This window comes from Rana temporaria, chromosome 13, assembly GCF_905171775.1.
Source record: "Rana temporaria chromosome 13, aRanTem1.1, whole genome shotgun sequence".
Classification (NCBI taxonomy): Eukaryota; Metazoa; Chordata; class Amphibia; order Anura; family Ranidae; genus Rana; species Rana temporaria.
The window spans coordinates 39,335,409-39,360,309 of record NC_053501.1 but is presented as its reverse complement, the minus strand read 5'-3'; the positions used below and the strand labels follow the sequence as shown (position 1 = coordinate 39,360,309).

General features: G+C 43.8%; 1 protein-coding gene across 1 annotated transcript; it reads left to right on the top strand.

The window, feature by feature from the left end:
• Positions 1–4,202: 4,202 nt before the first annotated feature.
• CCDC198 (coiled-coil domain containing 198) lies at positions 4,203–24,430 on the top strand. The gene is made up of 6 exons (XM_040332512.1): positions 4,203–4,592; positions 12,223–12,308; positions 15,999–16,085; positions 16,853–16,951; positions 19,685–19,862; positions 24,042–24,430. The coding sequence occupies exons 1-6, from the start codon at positions 4,385–4,387 to the stop codon at positions 24,287–24,289; spliced, it is 906 nt and encodes a 301-aa protein (XP_040188446.1). The 5' UTR covers positions 4,203–4,384; the 3' UTR covers positions 24,290–24,430.
• The last annotated feature ends 471 nt before the right edge of the window (positions 24,431–24,901 follow it).

Here is a 24,901-nt window from a genome sequence, read left to right as displayed (position 1 = left end):
TTTTTTATTGAAAATTTTTGCAGTACATAGTGAAACAAGACAGGATCGTCAACGGCATGCATATAGTCAAACCCATTGCATACATAAGCATACGGACAGTACTGATAGGTAAGCTGTAGTTTAAAACAAAGAGCATAACGAGCATTAGAAATCTCATCTAAGCATGAAAATTGGCTGATATTGCCTGTCTAAACTGTGCAACAGTAAAATAAGGTCCAAGGCATGGGCCTATAACTAATATGGACCCCAGGAACCACCCAGGGTGGCCCCCACCCCCGCACACCCCCAACGGGAGCTTAGCTGTGAGCGGGGGGGGGGGGGCAAGACAATATCCTCAACATATGAAAGGCTTCATCAATTGCAACCCCAATCCCCCCAGTATATTCAAGGGAGACAAACAAATGTTTATTAAGTACCAATGTTCAGTAAAAAACACAATAAAGTTCATTTTAGAGTGCATAGATGCAATATATTACCACTTTAAATATAAAAGATGAGGCTGCACTGAGTAAATAGATAACCAATTCTATGTGCCTGTAAAACGACAAAGAACTTTGTTACTGAAAAATTTCCTTAGGCAACACTTTGAATAATTCCAATAATAAACGATATACAAAAAAGAAAATGATGAGGAAAACTGTCTGCCAGAAAAAAAAAAAAACAAGCACAGTTTCCCTCATCTTTGTCTTTAAAATAACCACATTTTGTTGCTTTGCAGCCTGAAATTAAGACAGACACAGTTTTTGTTTAACCAGCTGTTGTGTCAGTATTTTGTTGAACCACCTTTTGCTTTAATTACAGCCTTTAGTCTGTTGGAATATATCACTACTAACTTTGCACATCTAGACTTTGCAAAATGTGCCCACTATTCTTTACGGAACTGCTCAAGTTCAGTTAAAATTTATGGTGACCATTTGTGGACTGCAGCCTTCAAGTCATTCCACAGATTTTCAATGTGGTTTAAGTCTGGGCTCTGACTAGGCCATGCAAGGACATTCATCCCTTTCTCCTTCAACCACTGTGTGCTCATTTTTGCTGTGTGTTTTGGGTCACTGTCATGGTGGAAGCAGGGGTGGACTAACCGCTTGGTCAGTTCGGCCGTGGTCCGAGGGCTTGGTCGCTGCAGGGGGCCCACCAGCATCACCTGCTGAACCCTCCTGCAGGCCCCCGGCGACCATCTTTTTGGGCCCACCTGGGCCCCAGCGCTGCTTCGGAGGGTAAGGTAGGAGGGCGAGCGTCACGTCGGATCACACAGAGAGGGGATGACCCGCTTACCCAGCGACCACTCTGTCATCCAATGTCTCCCCTCCTGGCTCCTTTAACAGACGTCCCACTGGTCCAATGCTGGAGGACATGTGACGTCTATCAGGCGGGACATCTGATGACAGCGGCCACCAGCTGTAACAGCGGGAGATCTGTGTGATCCGTCGGCTCTCCTCTCTAACCCCCATGCACTGATCAGGCTGCATTAGGGGCACTGGTGCTAAGGCTGCATTATGGGCACTAGTGGTGAGGCTCCATTATGGGCACTGGTGGTGAGGCTGCATTATGGACACAGGTGGTAAGGCTGCTTTCATGGGCACTGGTGGTGAGGCTGCATTCATGGGCACTGGTGGTGAGGCTGCATTATGGGCATAGGTTGTGAGGCTGCATTCATGGACACAGGTGGTGAGACTGCAATTATGGGCACTGGTGGTGAGGCTGCATTCATGGGCACTGGTAGTGAGGCTGCATTATTGGAACTGGTGATGCTGCATTGAGGGGCACTGGTGAGGCTGCATTGATGAGCACTGGTGAAGCTGCATTGATGAACACTGATCAGGCGCTGAATTGATGAGCACTGGTGAGGCTGCTTAGATGGGCACTGGTTAGGATGCAATGATGGGCACTGATGGGGCTCTTTCCAAGGTAGACTCTCGCAGGTCCACAGAGAGGACCTGCGCACACCCATACAACATCATTATGTGTTGTGCCGTGCACTGGGCCTGCTGCAAACCTTCTGGTTCTACCATCTCAGATAGGGCAAAGGCCAGCCAGCCACCCACAGCAGGGTCAGCCAGCCACTAATGGTGACCAACCCACATTACGAAACCACCATCCTACAGGAGCCAGCCAGCAGCAGGGGATGTGGAAGCCAGTCAGCCAGCAACAGAGGATGTGGAAGCCTGCCAGCCAAATAGGACGTGGGAACCAGCCACAGCTACAGTATCCATAGCTAAGGTGGGTGCAGTGCTACACAGTGCCAATATTATTTCTAATTTGCGAGAGGTTGGTGCAGGGGTGAGAGTCATGGCACAAGGAGGGGGTCCCGTGAGGAGTGAATGAAGGTGTTCATTGTACACTCTGTTAGAAAGAGGCCCCCCTCCAGTCCCATCATTTTTCTTTGTAGTCTCTAATAGGACCTGGTGGGGACTCTTTCTAACAGACTCTATAATGGACTCTGAAAGGGCCTCTGTTAGAGGGACCCCCCCCCTCCAGGTCCCATTAGACTTCTTTGTAGTCTCTAATGGGTCCTGGAGGGGGGTCTCTCTCTAACAGAAAATCTCTAATGGACACTATTAGAAAGAGACCCCCCCCGGTCACATTAGACTCTGTTGTAGACTCTAATGGGGCCTGGAAGGCACACTTTCTAACAAACGGTCTAATCATCACTCTTAGAGAGAGACCCCCCTCCAGGTCCCATTAAAATAAAAGCAGAAGTTGTACTTTGTGCAAAATGTAGGGGCAAGGTCAGGGACAGGCCACGGGCGGGACTTGACAGGAGGCCCTTGCTTTGTTTGATCCGTCGGCCCTGAGTGTTGTCAGTCCGGCCCTGATTGGAAGGTAAACCTTCTTCTCATTGGCAACTTTCTGGCAGAGGGCAACAGATTTTCCTCAAGATTTTTTATCAGTATTTTGCCGCATCCATTTTCCCTTCTATCCTGACAAGTGCTCAAGTCCCTGCTGCAGAGAAACACCCCCATAACAGGATATTACCACCTCCATGCTTTACTGTGTAATTTGGATAGATTTTCGCTAGATATATCGTTTGGTGTTGAGGCCAAATAATTCAATTTTAGACATATCTGACCAGAACACGTTTTTCATGTAGCCTCAGAATCTTCAAGGTGTGTTTTGGCAAAGCTCAGTCGTGACTGCATGGGGTCTTTCTTGAGGAGTGGCTTTATTCATGCAAGCCTTCCATACAGGCCACATTTGTAGATAATTTGTGATATTGCTGTAACATGCACACAATGATCACTCTTTGTCATAAATTCCTTCAACGTCTTCAGAGTTGCTATAGGCCCCTTGGTAGCCTCTCTGACCCATTTCCTCCTGGCTCTTTCAAACAGTTTGGAGCGATGTCCTGATCCAGGAAGGGTCTGTGTTGTACCAAATACCTACCTATTCTTAATAATAGACTTCACAGTGCATCTAGGCATTGACAAAACCGCTTAAAAATTTTTTAATCCATCTCCTGACTCGTGCCTGTCCACAACTTTATCCCGGAGATCTTTTGATAGTGCCTTGCCACCCATAGTTGTTTGCTTCAGTTGCAATATCAGGGACAGAAATGTCTCAGGAAAGCTCTTTTTTATGCTGAGCTAATTAAAATGACCACAGCTTATCCTAGTTTAATAAGTTGAGAAGGTGATTAGCTACACCTGATCGGGCTTTAGGAGGGGGTGATCCTTTATCCAACTCAGTGATACTGTTTTTTTTGTTTTTTTTTAATTTCTGACATGTTGGTGTTATATCTTTCACTTGGATGTTATAAATTTCACAGAGTAAATACAGCTGGATAAAACAAAAATGGAGTTTGTCCCTGTTGTAGATGTTTTAGATTTTAGGATTTTTTTCTACCATATGTATGTCCTAAACACAACTTTAGTCTTGAAGAAACGGAATACCTGTAAAACGTGTAGACTAATGCTTGGACATGATTACCTCAAATGGTGTACTTCTAATATGCTTCGAATGTTTTTGCTGTTAACAATAGAATTTTTAATGTTTGCAATAAATACTATGGTTGATTTGGACAAAGTATTTAGTATAAAAGTTTCCTATGTATCTCCCTGTTGGTCATCTCAAAAAATCCCCTTACTTTTGTCTACATTTGGTTTATTAGGTAAAGTCTACTGAATTGTGTTCTGAACACGCACTGTTCTGGCTGATAAATGAACTTTCATATTCACAGTCATTCTACCTCTGCTCTTGCATCACGTAAATGTTTAACTCTAGAGCAGGCCAGGAATTCTAGGAGGTCAGCTAGAGCGTGAGGAATCCAGAGACTTTTGACTTTAGAAACAGACTGTACTTTCAAGCGGATACATTTATTTGGGGTGGATATCGATGTATTTTGGTTTCAGATGAACATTTTATATTGTGATCGGCTATTCCTGCCATGGGGCTGAACACTTCTAAGTTGAACCACAAGGTGAGGAAGGTGGTGCCACTTGACGGTAAAGATGTATTTGTGTCTCCAACAACTTCATCAGGATTTAATGGACGGAACAGCTATTCTAACTTTGGGAAAATGGATCACAGGAACCTAATATATGAACGCCAGCTTCCACCTCTCAGGGAGACGTTGCATGGAAGAGGTCCAATAGGTAAAAGGTGTGAGTGATTGTTGCATGTATTCAAGTCATAGGACAGGCACAGCATGATAAGATATAAAAACTCGAGCAAAAAAATTGTTTTTGGCTAGGTTCTAACTTTTGGGAAATGCCACAACAGCCAACAGATCTACATTTGCTTCTTAACTGTTGTGAGCATAATTTGATTTGATACAGTTATGCAATAACCCGCATTAAGGAAATTACATAAGCTGTGCCCACTATCATCACAGGGAGCTGTATTAGGTGGAATTGCAGACACTGACAGGATCAAAAGGTATTTGTGAAACTTTGCAGAGGGACTTAGGCCTCGTACACACGCGCAAACATGTCCGATGAAAACGGTCCGCGGAGCATTTTGATCGGACATGTCTGCTGGGATCATTTGGTCTGATGGCTGTACACACCATCAGACCAAATTCCCCGCGGACAGGATACGCGGTGACGTGGCCGCGCTGTGGCCGCGACGATGACGCAGCGACGTGCTCGACCCTCGACCCGCATGCGAGGGCTTTCAGCCGAGCGGACATGTCCGGTGAGTCATACAGACGACCGAACATGTCCGACGGACAGGCTTCCAGCGCACATGTGTCTTAGCCTACTAAGAAACATTTGTCCGCTGGAAACCTGTCCGCTCGGCCAGGAATCCGGTCCGGTCGGCCATACACACGACAGAACATGTCCGCGGAAACTGGTCCAGTTTCAGCAAACATGTTCGGTCGTGTGTACGCGGCCTAAGAGAAAACTGCAAGTGTAGAAGCACTTATAACTAAATGCTGCAGCACTGTATTTTTAATGGGGGGGGGGGGGGAATTTATGCTACAACTGCAGCAGAGGAAAAACAGGTCTTCCCCTCTGCCAGACAGGTTCATAAATCCCAGGCCTACAGTATTTAACAAAATAAAAAAAAAATTGGGCAGATAAGACAGCTCTCATATAAGTTCACTATGTGTATATTTACTATAGCTGTTTACCTGGAGTTCACTGGTTTTTGTTTCCTGAGGTTTTTTCTCTGTTACTGTTTTATTACCTGTTGATACTGCCAGATCATACACTGTTGCCCTAAAAGCAAACCTGTGCTTTGCTCATTCAAGGGACTCATAGCTTACACAAGACTTAACTTTCACTACCAGAGGCTGAATGGAACTCTGGGGGGGCCTCCATGTTTTACTCATCCTATATTGTTTTTTTTTTTTTAAATACCTTTCTCCATTTAGAACTGATTTGAGATACCACTATCGCCAAAGTATGTGAAATTTCATTGTGTCTTAAAGTAAAAGTCCATGTTAACCACTTGCCACTAGCCGCCATCATTATACTGCGGCAGTTCTGCTAGTTCCTGCAAATCTCCGTACCGGTACGGTGATCCTTTTAAGAGCTATAGCTGCATGGCGCGGGGGGGGGGGGGGGCTAATGCGCATTGCCAGCTGCCGCGATGTCCACCGGCCACCCGCGATCGCTCCACAGAGAGCCAGAACAGGGATTTGTCAATGTAAACAAACAGATCCCCGTTCTGACAGGGAAGTACAGAGTGATGGTCTGTTCCTAGTGATTAGGAACAGCGATCTCTCTCTACTCCCAGTCAGTCCCCTCCCCCCACAGTTAGAAACACCTCCCGGGGAACACATTTAACCCCTTGATCATCACTAGTGCTAACCCCTTCCCTGTCAGTGTAATTTATACAGTAATCAGTGCATTTTTATAGCACTAATCGCTGTATAAATGTCACTGGTCCCAAAAAAGTGTTAAAAGTGTCCGATCTGTCCGCCGCAATGTCGCAGTCCCACTAAAAATCATTGATTACCGCCATAAAAGTAAAAAAAAAATATTATAATAATAGAAATGCCATAAATCTATCCCCTATTGTGTCCCTCTATTAAATGTTTTTTTTTTTTAAATTGAGGATATTTATTATAGCAAAAAGTAAAACATTTTTTTTTTCAAAATTGTCTGCTTTATTTTGTTTTTAGCACAAATACCACAAAAAGGAAGCTCTATTTGTGGGAAAAAGAGGACGTGAATTTTGTTTGGGTACAATGATGCACGACCACGCAATTGTCAGTTAAAGTAACGCAGTGCCGTATAGCAAAAAATGGGCTGGTCATTAAGGGGGTAAATCCTTCCAGTCCCTAAGTAGTTAAACTGTATTTCTGTTAGGAGTGTGCACTTATGAGCTGCTCATGGGTGTCCCAGCACTAAGATCTCAATGCGTGACTTTCCAGTTCTTCCCCTGCTGCGATCACCATAGAATGTTCCTGCAGCAACTTATGTGCACATATATGCACATGAATTGTGAAAAACAAATTTTTGGCACCAACGCACCTTATTATTATTTTTATATATTAATAATATTATTCATTATTTATATGTTCGCACACTTGTGCATGTATATTCATAATAGTTTATAGACTCACTTATAGCACTTTGGAATATTGTTTCACAAGCACATCATTTGGGGTAGCCATATTTATTTATTTATTTATTTATTTATTTATTTTTGATGGCACAGCATATGCACACAGCATCACGCTAGTACATATGTTCACAAGAGCTGTTTCTATAGTGACCCATCATGTACATCACTGTACTGGATCTAGCACTATATCACTATAGGGGTCAAATAGAAAAAAAAATTTTTTGGGTAAACTAAAAAAAAAAAAATTTTCTAAAAAATAATAATTTTTTTTTTTTTTTTTTTGATATCACATTATTATACCAGCGCAGTACCAACACCTTTTTAATGTGAACATATATGTCCATACTGTACTGAATCCCTTTTTATACCAAATCTTCATATTCCACACATGAATAAAAAAATACTCTGAGTAATGATTTATTAAATATATGCTTTCACTGACTTCCGTATTTATCAGTTGCTCAGGGATTCTGCTGTCATTAAATCATTAACAGAGGTTAATGACAACACTTAACTATTCAACGCTAAGTGAATTCCACACTGGGCAATGAAAACATCCACGATGAATACAGAAATGTTGTTAATGTTTAATGTGAAGCAGTTAATAATTACTTCCTGATTCGAGCAATGTCTCTATGGAGGGGCTGTTATGTACCTGGTAAAGACCAATATTATGACAGCAGCCTCTCCAGCCTAAGCACCCCTTAATGGAGCAACAGGTAGCGCAAGGGTAGTGTAAGTGGCAGATGAAAATAACTGGGATGACTGGAGAGTGGAGGTCCACAAAAGTATTATAGCTGTAGTACAAGTGGATTGATCAAGGATCAGGAAGTAGGCAGCAGGTCACACATCATAATCAAGGAACAGGCCAGGATCGGTAACTGATGAGCGGCAGTGTATCAGATCCTAGATTGGTGCGTGATTACAGGACTGGCGCAAGTTAGCAACAGGCAAGCAGCAGCAGAGACAAAGTTGATGGAAAGTGCCAGAGTTGGCTTAATCAGAAGTATGAGAATGCAGAGAAGGTCAGGAAAATTAAGGAGGGTCAGGAATAAAGCACAAATCAGAGTATCAGCTAAGAATGCAGTTTAAAACCACTTAGGCAAGCCAGGCAGACCGGTTACTGCCGATGCCAAGCAAATGAACACACTGTGAAGCGTAAATGTGTGTGCCCAGGCTTGCAGAGGCACGCACATCAGTAACCCCAAGTGAAGGGCCACATGGAAATTACCTTTATTGGAACCTTTAGGGGCCGCGCATGGCGCCATTGTCAGGCATGTGATGACTCCATGCCTGACGAAGGGGGCCTGCGAGGCTCTGAAACTTTGCGATTATCTCTGTGATGTGATCTCTTTCAATAAAATAAACCTTTGGATGGAAGTCGTTGATCCATCTTGTGCTGGCGAATATGTACACTTGCTTGATGTTTCCGGGACCCAACTGGTAATCGCCATAGCACCCACCATTGTAAGAGCCATACTTGCCAGGAACGTGTGCAATAGGAATATTGACAAGACTTTAATAGAACCTTTCTAACAGTGACCCAATAAATAATAATATCCAAAGGTTTATCTTACCAATTAGGATAACCATGGTTGGCTCTATGGCTCTTTAGGTACAAGATACCCTGACAAATTTTGAACTTCACTTGCCATTCATGTGCCAATGTTAGTGTTGGACAAGAGTCACGGGTCATCTTTGCACCCAGTAGCCTTGTGCAGGGGTGGGAAGATATCATTCCAGCTTTCCTTCTCAGAAAGATATCTGCCTATTTATGGACAGCCATAGATTAAAAAAAAAAAACACATTTTAAAGTGGATGTAAACCCTCTCCTATACCCAGTGAATTGAACAGCCTCAGGTTATACACAGAGATGAAACAAATCTCTCTACATAAGTTTTACATCTGCTGTCGTCAGCTTTCTAAATTCTTTAGAATTCTAACATTGTAGTTTTTACTTCATCATTCAGCAGTAGGAATAGAGTCTTGGCATACACTGTGTGACAGCTGATTGGAGAAAGAGCATTCACCCTGTTGAAAAAACAACAACATGTAATGTAAAGTTGCTTATATAAACTGAACAATATACACTGGGCCATATTCTGAGTATAGTTACGATGGAGTATCTCAGGATACTCCATCGTATCTCTCTTTTTTGGCCCGCGTATCTATGCGAGTGATTCTTAGAATCATTTTCGCATAGATACGCTTAAGATCCGACATGTGTAAGTCACTTCACGTCGCGTAAGCGTCGCTAACGTCGTTTGCGTAAGCGTAAGGTTACCCCTGCTATATGAGGGGTAACCTTACGCCAGTCCCACGTACGCCATGTTAAGTATGGCGTCGGGTCCGCGTCGTCTTTTCCTGTCGGGTACGTCGTTTCCCTAAGTCGTTCTTGAATACGACTTTACGTCAATGATGCACACGTCGGCGTCATTGACGTTTTACGCCGAGAACTGGAGCATGCGCACTGGGCTATTTTAAGCCCGGCGCATGCGCCGTTCGTTTGAATCGGGGGCGCGCTTAATTTAAATACAAGCCGCCCCCCTTGGATTTACGCAGGGATACGCCGGGCCAATTACACTACGCCGCCCCAAACTACGGAGCAAGTGTTTGGGGAATACAGCACTTGCTCCTGTAGGTTGGGGCGGCGAAGTGTAAATGGCTTACGCGCCACCCGCCTAAAAAGTACCAGAATATGGCCCACTGTGTGCATTATACCTTTATATTAATCAGGTGGCACTGCATTGTTAGGGTTGTATTCTATGGTAATGTGATCACAGGATGTTCTGTCAATGTTGAGTGTATGTACGTGTATCCTCCTGTTTTCTGTAAGACATGATGAAGTAAGTATTATCTGCATACAACAAGATTCCAAGCATATTATTCAATAACCTGCAAATACACCCCGTTCCTCATAGGCTTGTTTGGAGTTTGCAGTTAGTTTTGCACTCCTGTGACCCATTTTCAGCAATGTGTAGTAGGGTTAATCCGCGCTATCCCCAAAGAAAGGGGGTGTGCAATAGTGCAACAAAGTGCAAAACAATGCCACCATGTGGAAAAAAATTAATGTATATGTGGATAATACTTGTCCCCACTGGGACAAAACTCCAAATATGACAAAAAATATATGACAAAGAAAAGGTGCTGCAATTATAAAAATAGTTTAAATAGTAAACTGGAAGTAAATGTAATAAAGTGAAAATAATGCGCAACGTAAAAAATCGCATAAAAAAAGCGACTATAAAAGTGTATATGTATATAAACTTGAAAAAAACATATGAGAATTAATGTCAATATAAACACAATGCCGTTCATATACAAGTGATGAAATAAAGCAGCAATATAAGTGAATGAAAACTGCTGCACACTTTCAGCAATAATCCTGAGTGATCACTTAAAGGCAATAAAAAGCAACTTTGAAGTCCAAGAAAGAAGCAAAAAAAGCTGCGAGGATTCAAACACAGGAGCAGGGATACAAATCTTCAGTTTTATGCTTCCATCAGGTAAAGGTATATACATTGGCCGCTTACCGACTCTGTTACGGAGATCAAACAGGCTCAGCACACCGGGGTTGGTTCACCAGGCTCCGGACATGGAAGTTGGTCCACAGCAGAAAATCCTTCCTTAGCGAACTTTTTCACCTCTCCATGGGATACCAGGCAACCCTTTGTATCAGCTGGATCTTTATCCCAAGACACATACACTATCTCCTCCCGGGATAGTGATAGGTAAAGGCGTTCAATGAGCAGGTTTGGGCATATTATAAATGAGAAAAAGAGGAAAACTCCTCTGCTGCCACTTCCAGCAACGTCTTCTTTCAGAGGCGAACCTCCTTCATCAGAGCCTTGATGGTCAGTAGTTAGAATTTGATCCCATTTAACCATTTTCTGACCATAGGCCGTCATGATGTCCTCGGTCTGCAGTAGGTATACCAGGATGATGCCTACAGCTCCAGATATTAAAATTGGCAGCTGATGGTTCACTTCAATGTAGAAGTGATTCAAGCAGCTGAACAGCCACTCGATCATTTCTGCAGTCCTGACCTCAACCTCAACACCTTTAGGATGAATTAGAGCCGAGATTGTGAGCCAGGCCTTTTTGTCCACATCAGTGCCTGACCTCACAAATGTGCTTCTGGAAGAATGGTCAAACATTCCCATAGACACACTCCTAAACCTTGTGGACGGCCTTCCCAGAAGAGTTGAAGCTGTTATAGCTGCAAAGGGTGGGCCAACTCAATATTGAACCCTACGGACTAAGACTGGGATGCCATTAAAGTTCTTGTGTGTATAAAGGTAGACTTCCACAATACTTTTGGTTATAAAGGCCCGGATTCAGAAAGACTTATGCCGACGTATCTAATGATACGCCAAGTAAGTCCACGGATGCGCCGTCGTATCTATGCGCCTTATTCAGCAAACAAGATACGCCTGAATTTTGGCTTCATACGACCGACGTAAGTCTCCTACGCCGTCGTAATTGGGCACATATTTACGCTGGCAGCAAGGGGCGCTTCCATTGATTTACGCATCGAATATGTAAATGACCTAGATACGCCGATTCACAAACGTACTTACGCCCGTCGCAGTAATCTACGCCGTTTACGTAAGGCGTACGTCCGGCGTAAAGTTAAACCACCAAATAGCAGGTGTAAGTCATGTTAGGGTTTGGACGTCGGAACAGTCGTCGTATTTTACGTTGTTTACTTAAGTCGTACGTGAATGGGGCTGGGCGTAGGTCACGTTCACGTCGTAGACATTGAGCCGGCGTATCTTAGGGAGTATATGCAACGTGATTCTGAGCATGCGCCGTTCGTTCGGCCCTTCATTAGCATGGGGTCACGCTTCATTTTAATAGATCACGCCCACCTCCTTCCTACTTTGAATTAGGCGGGCTTACGCAGGCCAATTTACGCTACGCCACCGAAACTTACGGAGCAAGTGCTTTGTGAATACTGGTCTTGCCTCTCTATGTTACGTTGGCGTAGCGCATATGAGATGCGCTACGCCCGCACAAAGATACGCAGCTCTATGTGAATCTGGGCCTATGTGTATATATATAAATTGGAAAACTTCACCCAAAGTAAATTTTCTTGTTTCTGAAAGGCAACGGTGAGTTCGATAAAATGTTAAATGGTATGATGATTAATCTCTATTACTTTTAAGCGATAATATTCTGAACATTGTTTTCTTTCTTTGCTTAAAGAACACAGGCCAATTTCTTTTGAGGTTCCACTGGAAAATGGTGACACATCTAGTATAATAAAAAAGCATCCTCCCCGACGACTCCATGTAAGATGAATTTACCAGGCTGTTTCTTGTATTTCATGGCTTTCATCTTCTACCTGAATTTTCTACTTTGTAAAATGTTTGCCTCTATGATATGTGACTGGCAGTCAGGAAGAACCCTGGATCAAAGTAGATCTAAGCCCTAGCTGGGTGATATTTAGTTTGCTAAAGTGCTCACTCAGAAGCTCAAACATGTGCATCTCAGTTATACATGTGAACCGTTTATATACCGGTAAATGTTCCTCCAGAAATATAAAACAGTAATATAACATTTTCAAATTTCAATAACTAATTTACAACTATATTACAGGTTAGGCCCCTTTCACTGTTCAGGTCCGCCTGTCAGTTTTATCGGCGGACCTGAGCGGCCGCGCCATGCAATCCTATGGAGCGTCGGATGTAAGTGGAGACATGTCCGCTTACATCCGACCCGATCCGATCCGCCAAAATCAGACGTATGGCGATACGTCCCCATCTGTCCATCGGATCGGACCGACGGATTGGGTGAGATCTAATGAAAACGGACATGCTGTCTGTTTTTATCAGATCTCTCCATAGGAGACAGCGGCGCTGCACAAGCCCCTCCCCGCTCTGTGAGCAGAGAGGGACTTGTCTTTGCCGGCTCAGCCTAGATCAATGGAGAGATCTCCCGCTGAGCTGGCGGGAGCTAGTGGACTCCATAGCGACGGAGTCTGCCTCGAGTAAAAGTAGCCTTAGGCAATTTTAAAGGCCATTGAGGAGCATGCAGCTACCTGGTAATGGAGGCTGTGGCGATAAATAACTGGAGCCAACTAAATATCGCATTTGGTAAACACTTATTAAACTGAATATACTCAGAGAGGATAATGCAAACTAAAAAAAGACAGGAAAGTGGAAGGGATCCGAGTGATTCTATAACAATACGCACCTCATCCCAAGGTAATTAATGTAGGTACAAAGAGAGAGTGGGATTGTAAAGGTGCTAAAGTTTCATACAAAATAAATAATTAATGAATAAAAGATTTTACTTTTTTATTAAGATACCGTATAAACATTATACAGAATACAAAAAAGAGCAGGGTTCAATAAAAACAAGACGTTGAAGCAGGCTTTAAACTGTGTGGGTCGCTAAAATCCCCAAATTATGTGAGAGAGTGGTCACATATGATGTCACATCCCTATATATTTCGCCATTTAGGCTTCCTCAGGGGAGTGTATCGGGACCACCAATTTCAATAGTCAGCTCTAACACAGAAATACAAAAACAAAGCATAAGATACATTTCCAAAATACACATTACAAATGACACTACTGTGTGCTGCTCGGCCAGCGGCCTTAAAGGGGAACCCACCTCTACCAGATCAGGACGGAAGGAATTCCCATACGGAGCCCCACATGGAGTTGGAAACCATCCAGAAAAACGGGGTAGAGTGGAGGAGAGCCGTGTTCAATTACAGGTATAATAGAAAAGGCCCAGCTATAGGGAACAAAAAGCATAATAAATGCTATGTTCCAACCAACCAGAATGTTTGAGGATGACTTGATATAAGAAGGATAAAATAGAGGGGCGGACAGGAAGTTATTCCCAAAACCAAAACAGACAGGCACTGTCAGTGATTTGATCAAACTGCTTCTGAGATTTAAACTGGCAATCCTAGGTGAACAAAAACATGGTGGGTGTTAAGAATTGTAGCATGGCCAAGGGTAGGCAGCTCTTGCCGTAATCTGCAAATGTACGCAGCACACTTGTACATTATGGCGGAATTACCTCTAAATTTCCCCCCTGGCAGTGAGTTGTTTAGCCAGTTCCCATGTCAGGGGGCCTCTAAAACCATTCTCATCTGCTGGGGAACTCCTCACATGCCATCTTATGTCCAAAGAGCCAGGAACGCATACGAATCACCATGCACAAGTCATAGGTCAGGCCCTTATGTCAGGCCCAGTGTATCAACCTATACACTGGTTAGACATATACAAGCTCTACTAATAATGGAATGTCTAGTTGATGTTTACTTTCTAAGGGCCAGATCCACATACATTTGGATCGGTGCAGCGTATCAGAGATACACTAAGCCGCCGTATCTTACCTGGCGTATATTCGAATCCTCAGCGAGTTTGCGCCTTAAGTTACGGCGGCGTAGTGTATTTCTGGCAGCGGATTTCGAATTGGGCGGGTTGGGGGCGGGTTTCATTTAAATGAAGCGCGTCCCCGCGCCGATTGAACTGCGCATGCTCCGTTTTGAAATTTCCCGCCGTGCTTTGCGCGAAATGACGTTGCACCGACGTCATTTTTTGAACTTAGACGTGAGTTACGTCCATCCCTATTCACGGACGACTTACGCAAAAAAAAAAAATTCAAATTTTGACGCGGGAACGACGGCCATACTTAACATGGAAAGTCTATCTATACGCCGCAAAATACCAGCTTTAACGATACGCCGGAAAAAGCCGACTACAGACGACGTTAGAAAATGCGACGGCCGCGCGTATGTTCGTCGATCGTCGTAAATCGCTAATTTGCATACCCGACGCGGAAAACGACGCAAACTCCACCCAGCGGGCACCGAAGTATTGCATCTAAGATCCGAAGGCGTACGAAGCCGTACGCCTGTCGGATCTTACCCAGATGCCGTCGTATCTTGGTTTGAGGATTCAAACTAAAGATACAACGTGGGAAATTTGAAAGTACGCCGGCGTATCAGTAGATACGCCGGCGTACTTCGTCTGTGGATCTGGCCCATAATGTTTACCTAATTGTTGATCCAACAAGTGGCATAACAATTATCCAGATAGGAGATCACATCATCCTGTACAGAGGGGTTGGTTGCCAGTACTCTGCGTTTCTGCATGGCTAATCTACCAATATATCACTTGGGGGATATTTCACAGGTCCAAGCTGAGTGAGGACCACAGATGGGAAGAAGTCCAGCCACACTGCTTACCTCCTGTTACATGCGTACATTAGTGAAGGGCTTTTCCTAATGCGAAACTAAACCTAACTTTTTAAATACTGCGACTCCTTATTGCAGAAGAGGACTCCTACAATAACACACACCTGCCTGCTTGCAGTCTTCTATTAAATTCACACTGCGCAGTGAATGTGCAGCTCAGCATGCATTCCCGGCACACTATAGCAGATTACTGTGTAAATGCATGGGGTGATGTCATTCTCTCTCTGGCCAATCAAATGGCTGAATACCCAGTACCTGAAAGAAGATGACAGTGGTGAAGAATGTAACTGCCGCAGAATAGGAAGAAAAAAACTGACAGGGGTTTTAGCAATTCCCCCAGAAATACTCACTTTCACCTTCCAGCAATTGCTAAAACCCCTGTCAGGTTTTTTTCTGCCTATTCCCCTTTTGGAGAGATTTCCCTTCACTTCCTGTCAGGACAAGGATGATGAGAGTTCTCTCTATAGTGGAGAATGGTTAGAACTTCTTGCAATGTTTTCATTGCTGTCTTTTCCTTCCTGTACCAGTAACAGCCCCTCTTTTATGGGTATCACAGGGACAGTAACAGGATCACAGACAGAAATAAAACCTCAATGTATTTTTGCCTGTGGCTTTAAAATGTTATGTAAGGCAGTATTTTTTATTTCTCTGAGATGACATCGGATTTTGAACAATTGTAACTAATGCTGTTAAATACATACTAACTGTTGAAAATGAGTCTTGCTTGAGTTGACTGTTTTTTGTCTATACTATCGGTCTGTAGAAACTTGAACCAGCACAACTACCATCATTAGTATCTACAGAAACCATTATAAGTAAGCAAGAAGCCGCCGCAGCACGAAAAGGAAAGGTAGGTAATCAAGCAGGCAGCTGTGCTGTCTCTTTAGCTGAACTTTAGCTTTGGCAGCTTTGTCACTTCTATATACTTCTGTGCTAGCTCTTTAGTGTACCCACTACTGTGTTGGCTCTTTAACTAACCAATACTGTTTTTCTAGCACTTTAGCTAACCCATAGTGCTTTGGGAACCCTGTAGCCATCCATTCAGGCTGGATTCACACTTTTGCATTTGTGCTAACATGATTTTAACCTAGGTTTTTATTATGTATTACAAAAAAGCATAGTAACAGTTATTTCATGCGTTGAGGTACATTAGGGGGCTGCCATTTGGCGGTGTATGTCAACACAGTCCTGTGTCCTTACATACTTGCCTCTATTTTTCTGCTACTATAGTTACAAAAGGTGTCTACACATGATTTTGCAGTCCACGAATGCTGATTCACGCTGGGTTCACACATATGCGATGCCTGTGTGATGCAAAATTCAGTTTATATGTCTGAAATCGCATCGCATTTGCACCAAAATTGTGCAGGACCCTTTTTTTGGTCCGCACTGGAATCGGATCGCATGGGTGTTCACCCTTGTTCAATCTGTTCGGACTATAGTTAAAAGAAAGTTTCTGCATTTTAGCTGAAAAAATTGTATTTTATGGCAAAAATCAAGGAAAATCATTTTGAAATCATAATATAATTTGAGATTTCAATTGGGCCTTTAATAATGAGTTTTGGATTGACTCCTGTTTTATAGAGAACGAGGGAAATAATATTATTTGTGTCTTAGGTGCTGGAAAAGAAAGCATTAATGGCCAAACAATCTTCAGTGAGGAGACAGCACATTCACAAGATGCAAATGCAAGAAATAAACCGCAAGCGTGAAGAGGTGGGAGAAACAATGGCGGATAATACAGAGTGGAAAAACTCTGGTGCTTTTTTAATTTGGCATCCAGAGCAGAAGAGCTTCTTCTCATACAGACCTATTTCATAAGGGAAAGAGTGGTAACTAATGACAATCAGTCAAAGGTTAAGCTTCCTGTAGTATGACCAATAAAAGGCTATCTCTGATTGGTTGCCAAGGTTTGCAGTGCTCCTGTTATTTGCTAGAAAGTGCAATATTGGTTCCCATAATCAGCCTGCAAATACATAATCATATCTAAAAAGTCAAAACTAATTTGGAATTTTGCTGCACACATGTACATACCAAAAGCAGGCAAAGCAGAACTCTGGGAAGTGAGAAGAAAGAATTAAAGCTGTAGTTTAATCTGCATACATTTTGTCTTCCCTGGAGAAACTCTTTCCCCCATCATCAACATGCTAATTACGTTTTAATAAAACCTTTTTGTTTTCATTACATACTGTTCCTAATTGTAGACCCCATCATCACTGGGTCTCTATGCTACATGGGCAGATCATAGATGGTGGGTGGGACCACCAGGGCGTTAAACATAGTGGGCTAGATTCAGAAAGGAGTTACGTATGCCGTCGTAACTCCGAATGAGGGCCGTCGCATCTCGGCGCCTGATTCATAGAATCAGATACGCCTCAATGTTGCCTAGATACGAGCGGCATAAGTCTCCTACGTCGTCGTATCTTAGGGTGCATATTGACGCTGGCCGCTAGGGGCGCTTTATATGCAAATTAGATAGATACGCCGATTCAGAAACACACGTCCACCCGGCACATTGATTTACGTAGTTTCCCCACCTTTACCTTCCCTGCAGGCATTCAGTGGCTGTAGGAGGAAAATGGAGAGATCAGTTCCTCTATATGCTGCAGCTGCCCCCACTTCTCCTATTTAGGTGCACAGGGGGGGCACACAGGCCCCCTGCAGCATGGGGGGTCGCAATTGTGACCCCTGCGACCCTTGTAGGTACGCATTTAGATAGCAAGGCATGCACTGGATGCTGTGAGGCCGAGAAAAGGATGTTTTCTGGTCCCTTTGGCACATAAGGACTAGTTAGCTGAAGAAATACATAGACATGGGAAGTCAGTCAGCCATGACACTACAAATTCCAACCACAACATGTGAGCCCATTATTACAAGATAAGGCAAACAAATGACACAGGGACTATAACTACAATAATACCTAGTTTAAACAACAAAAACAGTAAAATGCCAGTGAGAAAAATAAAGTCACCAACTTAGCTCTGCTAACTGGAAATCTTTTTGGGAGGAAAAAAGTTCCAATATACCAGCCTTTTTCAACCAGGGTGCCCAGGCACACTGGGGTGCCTTGGGGTTTCTTCAGGGATGCCTTGGCAAAATGCCTAAAAATTGCCCAAAAATTGTATACAAGCCAGCAGGTGGATCAAGTCTGCCTTTTAGTTACACAAAGCCTTCTTATTGTGCACCATTTCTACCTTCCAGCTACCGGAATCCTAACAACCAGTGATATTATCAGTCTTGATCACCTGCATAGCATCCTTGTATCCCCCTCCGCTGCCCCTCTATAATCAACATTGGGGTGACATTAGCTGAGTGATAGAGAGAAACTGAGGGAGAAGAGAAACATTGGAAAACTAGTCAGTACCAGTGTGCAAAAGTGTATTTGCTTTGTAAGAATAAATTACCTCTAATGTTGGGAGTTCTACGTTAGACATGTGCACTGCTAAAAAATGTTTTCTTTTTTTTTTTTTTCGGGTCATTCATAATGATCGCAATTCGTAAATTCTAACATTCGTAAATTCTAACATTCGAAAATCAAAAAATATGAAAGAATAACTAATAATAACTAACTATTAAATTATAGGTTTTGGAAATTCCTTTTAAATTTGGCTGTTAGTGAACGTAACAAATACAAATTTATCAAAAGTTACAAATTATGCAAAATAACAAATGCCGCATCTAAACAAATGGAAAGGAACACATTAATAATAAATAATAAAAAAATGTTATTATTATTATTGTTATTTATTTTTTATTAATTGGCTCCATTAATTTAGATACGACATTCTGTATTTCGCATAATTCGTAACTTTGGATAAATTTGTATTCGGTACATTCACTAACAGCAGAATTTGAAAGGAAATTCCAATATCTATAATTTAATAGTTAGTAATAGTTAAGGTATTTTTGAATTTTTGAATTTTCGGGTTTTTGGATCTTCCCACTTCGAATTTACAAATTTTCAAATTTCTGAATGATCGAATTTACGAATTTTCAAATTTACGAATTTAAGAATATTTGGGAAAATTTGTTAAACGGGTTTTCATTAATTTGGATATTTACCATTTAACAAATTTGACTAAATTCATTAAAGAACGAATACGGAACAAAACAAATTGCACATGTCTATGACCTAAGTATGTCGATGCTGCTGCATTATGTAAAACTATTAGAATTGTTTTTTATATTTTAGAATGGGGTGCCTTGAGACTGTCCAAAATTTTAAAGGGTGACTTGATTGAAAAAAGGTTGAGAAACACTGCAATATACTGTATATATTTCAACTGTCTATTTGCCTGAAGCTTATCTTACTGTTACTTTAATGAAATAATTGAAAGAAGAATTTGAAATGATTGCTACTTATATGGGTCACTAAGCTAGTACATGACCACTCTTCCATCTGCCATCGCTCTTTGCAGTGACATCTCTCGGTGTCTTTTCCTTGTACAGATGAATCACTTAAAGTCTCAGGCAGAAGTGAAGAGGAACATCCACCGAGAGAGTAAGATCAATAAACATAAAATGAGGGAAATGAAGGCTAACAAAGTGAGAGGAAATGCAATGAGGTGTCATGAAGATGAAGATTTCCTGCCGGTGGAACATGATGAAACTTTTAATATGGATCATGGTGAGATTTACAGTGTAAATATATTGCTAAGCCTAGACTGCAGTACCAAATATATCCTTTCCCTTGATAAACATTGAATCTTATGCCTGCTGTGCTTGCTGATTGTTAGAGCTAGTGTACATTTGGTTATAATGAGCTGTAAATAATTTTTTCCAAAAAGTGTGGGACATTTATGACCATTGTAGCTTGTTCACGCTCTCATGGTAGGTGGGACACTGCAGAGCTGAGGGTTTCTGTACTTTGCCAGCTGCTATAGGTAAGCATGGACTGGTATGTGTCCCAGGGGATATCGCAGAGCAGATAATATTCTGGCAGTATTCTTATTACAGGTCCCGATCACACGTACACACACATACTAGGGCCAGTTTGGACAGTAGCAGCATGTCTTTAGAGCAGGGATTCTCAATCAAGGTTTCATGGAGCCCTCGGATTCCGCCAGAGGTTATTATGTGTTTTCAGAGCTGTGGCTGATTGACTTCTCACCTTATGGTGACTCCATGGTTCCAGATCAAACAACACTTGGCAGAACCAACGATATAACATTAGAACCCTTTCACACTGGGGCGGCGGGTCCGTTAGCGGTAAAGCGTCGCTAGTTTTTCCAGTGCTTTGCCGTTATAGCGGCGCTTTTTTGGCTTCTAGCGGGGCGCTTTTAACCCCTGCCAGCGGCCAGGAAAGGGTTAATAGCGCCGCTTCGCTTTGCAGGCGCTTCAGCAGCGCTGCCCATTCATTTCAATGGGCAGGGGCGGTGGAGGAGCGGTGTGTACGCCACTCCCGCACCACCCCAAATACTTTTTTTCCTGTCCTGCAAGCACACCACCCCAGTGTGAAAGAACTCAGGCTTTCGCACTAAGGTGGCTTGAGAGGCGCTTTTCGTGTGCTATTTTTAGCGCTAAAACGCCTGTAAAGCGCCCTAGTGTTAAAGGGGTCTTCATGACGCATTCTGACCACCGCTATGAGAATTTAATTCCTCCTATAGTGACCACCAATTTCAATGGCATTCCTTCCACTGACCCTGATAAGCTTGTTTTTGCAGGGGTTCTCCAAGACCTGAAAAATATCTCAAAATTTTCTCTAGAGTAAATAGTTTGATAAAGGCTGCATTAGAGAGTGGGTGGAAACTCTTATAAGCACATGGAGAACATCCAAACCCTGATCCAAACCCTGTGTAGGTAGTATCATGGTTGGCAGCTGCCCAGGGCCCTGTCAATCTTTAGGGGCCCAATTTAAGCAGAGCTGCCCCTTAAGCCGTGGGCCGCCCATCACCTGACTGCACTTTCTGCGCACAGAAGCCGGCACCCGGCCGGGCCCTTGCATCGGCGCACTGTGCAGTCTCTGCTGCTGAATATTTTCTCTAGCAAGGAGCGAGGAGAGAGGAGTGGGCGGGGCCTTGAGCTCCACTGATGCTCTGACCCGCCCCTTGCTGTGAATAGTGTGTGCGCTACACGGCGGGAGGCCTCGGGGAGGTAGGAGTCGGACTGCGCAGTGGAGCCGAAGCAGAGTGCTCCTGTGAGTGAGGCAGCTCAGGCAGCCACTGATCAGAGCGAGCTGAGCTGGCCAGGACCGGACAAGGGAGGTCTTTCTCCTCTCTAGGCTCCTGCTCCCCATATAGGTAGTTAATCCAGACAGTTAGTTAGTAAATCCTGACCAGTCCAGGCTGTGGCTGTGTCCAGAAGGATTTATTTGCATGGCCTGGGCCACCACCAGACCAGACACTGCTTGATGGGCCTACTTTAGGCCTGATTCACATGTATGCAGGTTGGGGGCCACACTTTCAAAGGCACAGCATCCTATTCATTTGAATGGGCTGCTATGCCTGCGTTTCCCACAGAAAAAAAGGTGCATGCAGCATTTTAAAATTTCAGTGGCCTTGAAATCCATCCTGCTTTTGCACCATGCGACTTACCTGCAGTTCCTTCACTGGCAAGCTTCCTGCATTTTTAGGTATGTGGGCCATGAATTTAGAAACACAGTGCATTTGCGTTACTGCACCCACCCATCTGCATCCAGTAAGGAGTTAAAGCGGAGTTCCATCCTAAAGTGAAACTTACGTTCATCTGATTCTTCCCCCCCTATGGTGCCACAATTGGCACCTTTCAGGGGGAGGGGGGACAGGATACCTGTCTTTGACAGGTATCCTTTCCCACTTCTGGGAGCCTCAGCCGCGGGTGGTGACATCACGGCTGGCGCTCCCTCCTCCCTCTCCTGGCCGCCGGGCCATTAGGAGAGAGGAGTGGGCCTCACATATTCGTAGTAGGGTTCCCGGCGTGAACCTGAAAGGCTACGGCAATGGCGGTGGCAGCACCCGACAGCTGATGGAAACATCAGCTGCGGATGCTGATATTGCCAGACTCCAGGACAGGTAAGTGTCCTATTATTAAAATGCAGCAGCTGCTGGCTTTCATTCTTTTTTTTGGGGGCGGAACACCGCTTTAATGTATAAAGATGGGGTGTTGGGCAGAAAGGGGTTACTGAATGGAGATGGGGTGGATGCAGTAAGGAGTTAATGTATGAAGAAAGGGTGATTCACCCCATGGGGTGGCCATCTCCATACTTTAACACCTTACTGCACCCAGCCCATCTCCATACCTTAACCTCTTACAGCACCCACCCCATCTCCATACCATAACCTCTTGCAGCACCCTACCCCCAATCTCCATGTGTCCTTTACCTGTTCCTGCAGTGCTCCTGTGATCTTAAAAATCAGTGCTGGGGGATCAAAGTGGAGGAAATTAAAGTAGAATGTCTTAAAAAAATTGTATTGGTGCATCACTAATTACAACATTTGAACCACCGGCATCTTAACAACCAATGATGTCATTGGTTGATAAGGTGGACGATGGGTTCCTTCACAACATTCTTATTTGCCAATCCCCCGCCCCTCGTCATCAGCACTGGTGTCACATTAGCAGAGTGAAGGAGAGAAACCAATATGCAAATGTGTATTTGTAGCGCCCTGCTCCTGTTGAACAGGTGCTGCTTTAAATTTAGTGGGGTCTGAGCTGTTATTTGGCTCAGAAAAGTGTGATTATGGGCAATTTAGCCTCTGTTTCAGCCATTGCTGTGCTGGTAGTATCCAACATTGCTCGCCTGGGGGTGTCATTACCACCCCAGGCCAAGGGTGGCAGGAGAAATGTCAGGGTGTATTGGGTGTCCCCCTCAGCAGCGAATCAGTGGGAGTGGTCACCCCGCTGAGCATGCTGTAGAGGGGTACTTAAAGGATAGACACCATTGGTGCGGGGGTTGTTGTTCGTGCCTCATGGCCAGCCAGGCCTGAGGTGTGCGTCCTGAATCCTGACTCCGGGACCATGTTAGTCTGGGGTCGCGGCTTCGCCTGGTAGGCCCAGTAGTCAGACTGGGGCCTGCCTTTTTCAAAGGTGATCCTGTGCTGTCCGTCCTGCGGGAGGAAGCCACTTGATGAAGGAAGCCAGGGGAGGACCTATCCTGGAGAGGGCCATGCAAGAGGCTGGTACATTGGGAGAAGGCCTGGAAACTTCATTGAAGGATGCACCATACACTGAGAGGCTTGACGGTGTCGCCTGTCGGACCTAAAGTTCTATCAAAGTTAAGCTGGAAAGATCCGGGTGCTGAATCATGTGGCAGGGGATTCTGGACTAAAAGTGTCTCCTCATAAAGGAAGGTCTGTGGCAGAGACTGTACTTTATTCCGTGCGCCATCCCGGCTGCTAGGCCAGTGAGAGGGACCTATCCGGGTGAGAAATACCCACTCTGGCTAGAGTGACGACGAGAACTGTGCATGCTGGAAGCAGGAGTGTTTCCTATTTGTGATTATGCACCTGAACCTACCTACCCTTCCACCCCTTTCCACTTCTTTTCTATCGAAGTTCTACAGATAAATCCTAGAAAAACAAGTGAATTGTGTGGACATTGAAATTCTTCTGACTTTCCTTTCACCCTGGACAACGAGAACATAGAGGTAACGTGCCACCCAAAAATAACCAGCAGCTCCTCCGGGGGTAGTGCTACATATTTGTTTTGTAAGAATAAATTGCCTCTATTATTGGGCGTCCCACGTGTGTGGATGTTGCTGCAATATGTAAAACTACTATTAGTTTTGTTTTTTTACATTTTAAAATGGGGTGCAGAATTTTAAAGGGTATAGTATAGTTCAGTTACTACTTCAAATACAAGTTATTGCTATAGTTATTTTCCCATTTAGGAAATAGCTGGCATTGGACCATGAGGGATGTTGACGGTACACCAGATTGCCATCTGCAGAAGAACAAGCTGAGTTTGTGGTTTCAGCTCCATAAACAAGGGATTGAGACTAGTTGTGACAGTTCAAGCAGTGATTCCCTGGACAGCTGGATCAGAGAAGATGCACGGAGTCATCAGAGACCTCCCTTAGTGAGGACACGGACTGAGAAAATCCCAACTTTTGATGAGTTCTATGATTGTGAATTTTAAGTCTAGAGTTAGTTGTTTTTTCTGACAAAAGGAATTTCTTTCCTGTAAATGATGGCAACTGATGGGATATAAATAGTTAATTCTGAACTACAGGTATGATATTAATTGCATACTTACATTGGTCCAACTTGGACCAATGAACAATGAGCCAGATTCTTAAAAGGCTTACGACGGCGCAACGCCATTTGCGCCGTCGTAAGTCCTAATCTGGCCCGACGTATCTATGCGACTGATTCTTAGAATCAGTTACGCATAGATATCCCTTAGATCTGACAGGCGTAAGGGTCTTACGCTGTCAGATCTTAAATGCAATTTTTTTTCCCGCCGCTAGGTGTCGCCTCGTCGTTTTCCCCGTCGTCTATGCAAATTAGCTATTTACGCGAGATTTCCGAACGAACGCGCGGACGACGCAGTGAATTTACGACGTTTACGTAAGCGTAAACTTGCCCCTGCTATATGAGGGGCAAGTTTACGAAGGTCGGTCCGTCGTATGCCATGTTAAGTATGGCGTCGGGTCCGCATCGGCTTTTTCCGTCGTTTACGTTGTTTTCCTAAGTCGTCCGCGAATACGACTTTACGTCAATGACGCTCACGTCGGCGTCATTGACGTTT

Excerpts from the sequence above, each read along its gene's own strand:
- CCDC198 (XM_040332512.1), top strand. The coding sequence starts at position 4,385 with ATGGGGCTGAACACTTCTAAGTTGAACCACAAGGTGAGGAAGGTGGTG. Across the intron at positions 12,309-15,998 it reads ATCCTCCCCGACGACTCCAT|AAACTTGAACCAGCACAACT; the intron begins GTAAGATGAATT and ends ATCGGTCTGTAG. Across the intron at positions 16,952-19,684 it reads TAAACCGCAAGCGTGAAGAG|ATGAATCACTTAAAGTCTCA; the intron begins GTGGGAGAAACA and ends TTCCTTGTACAG.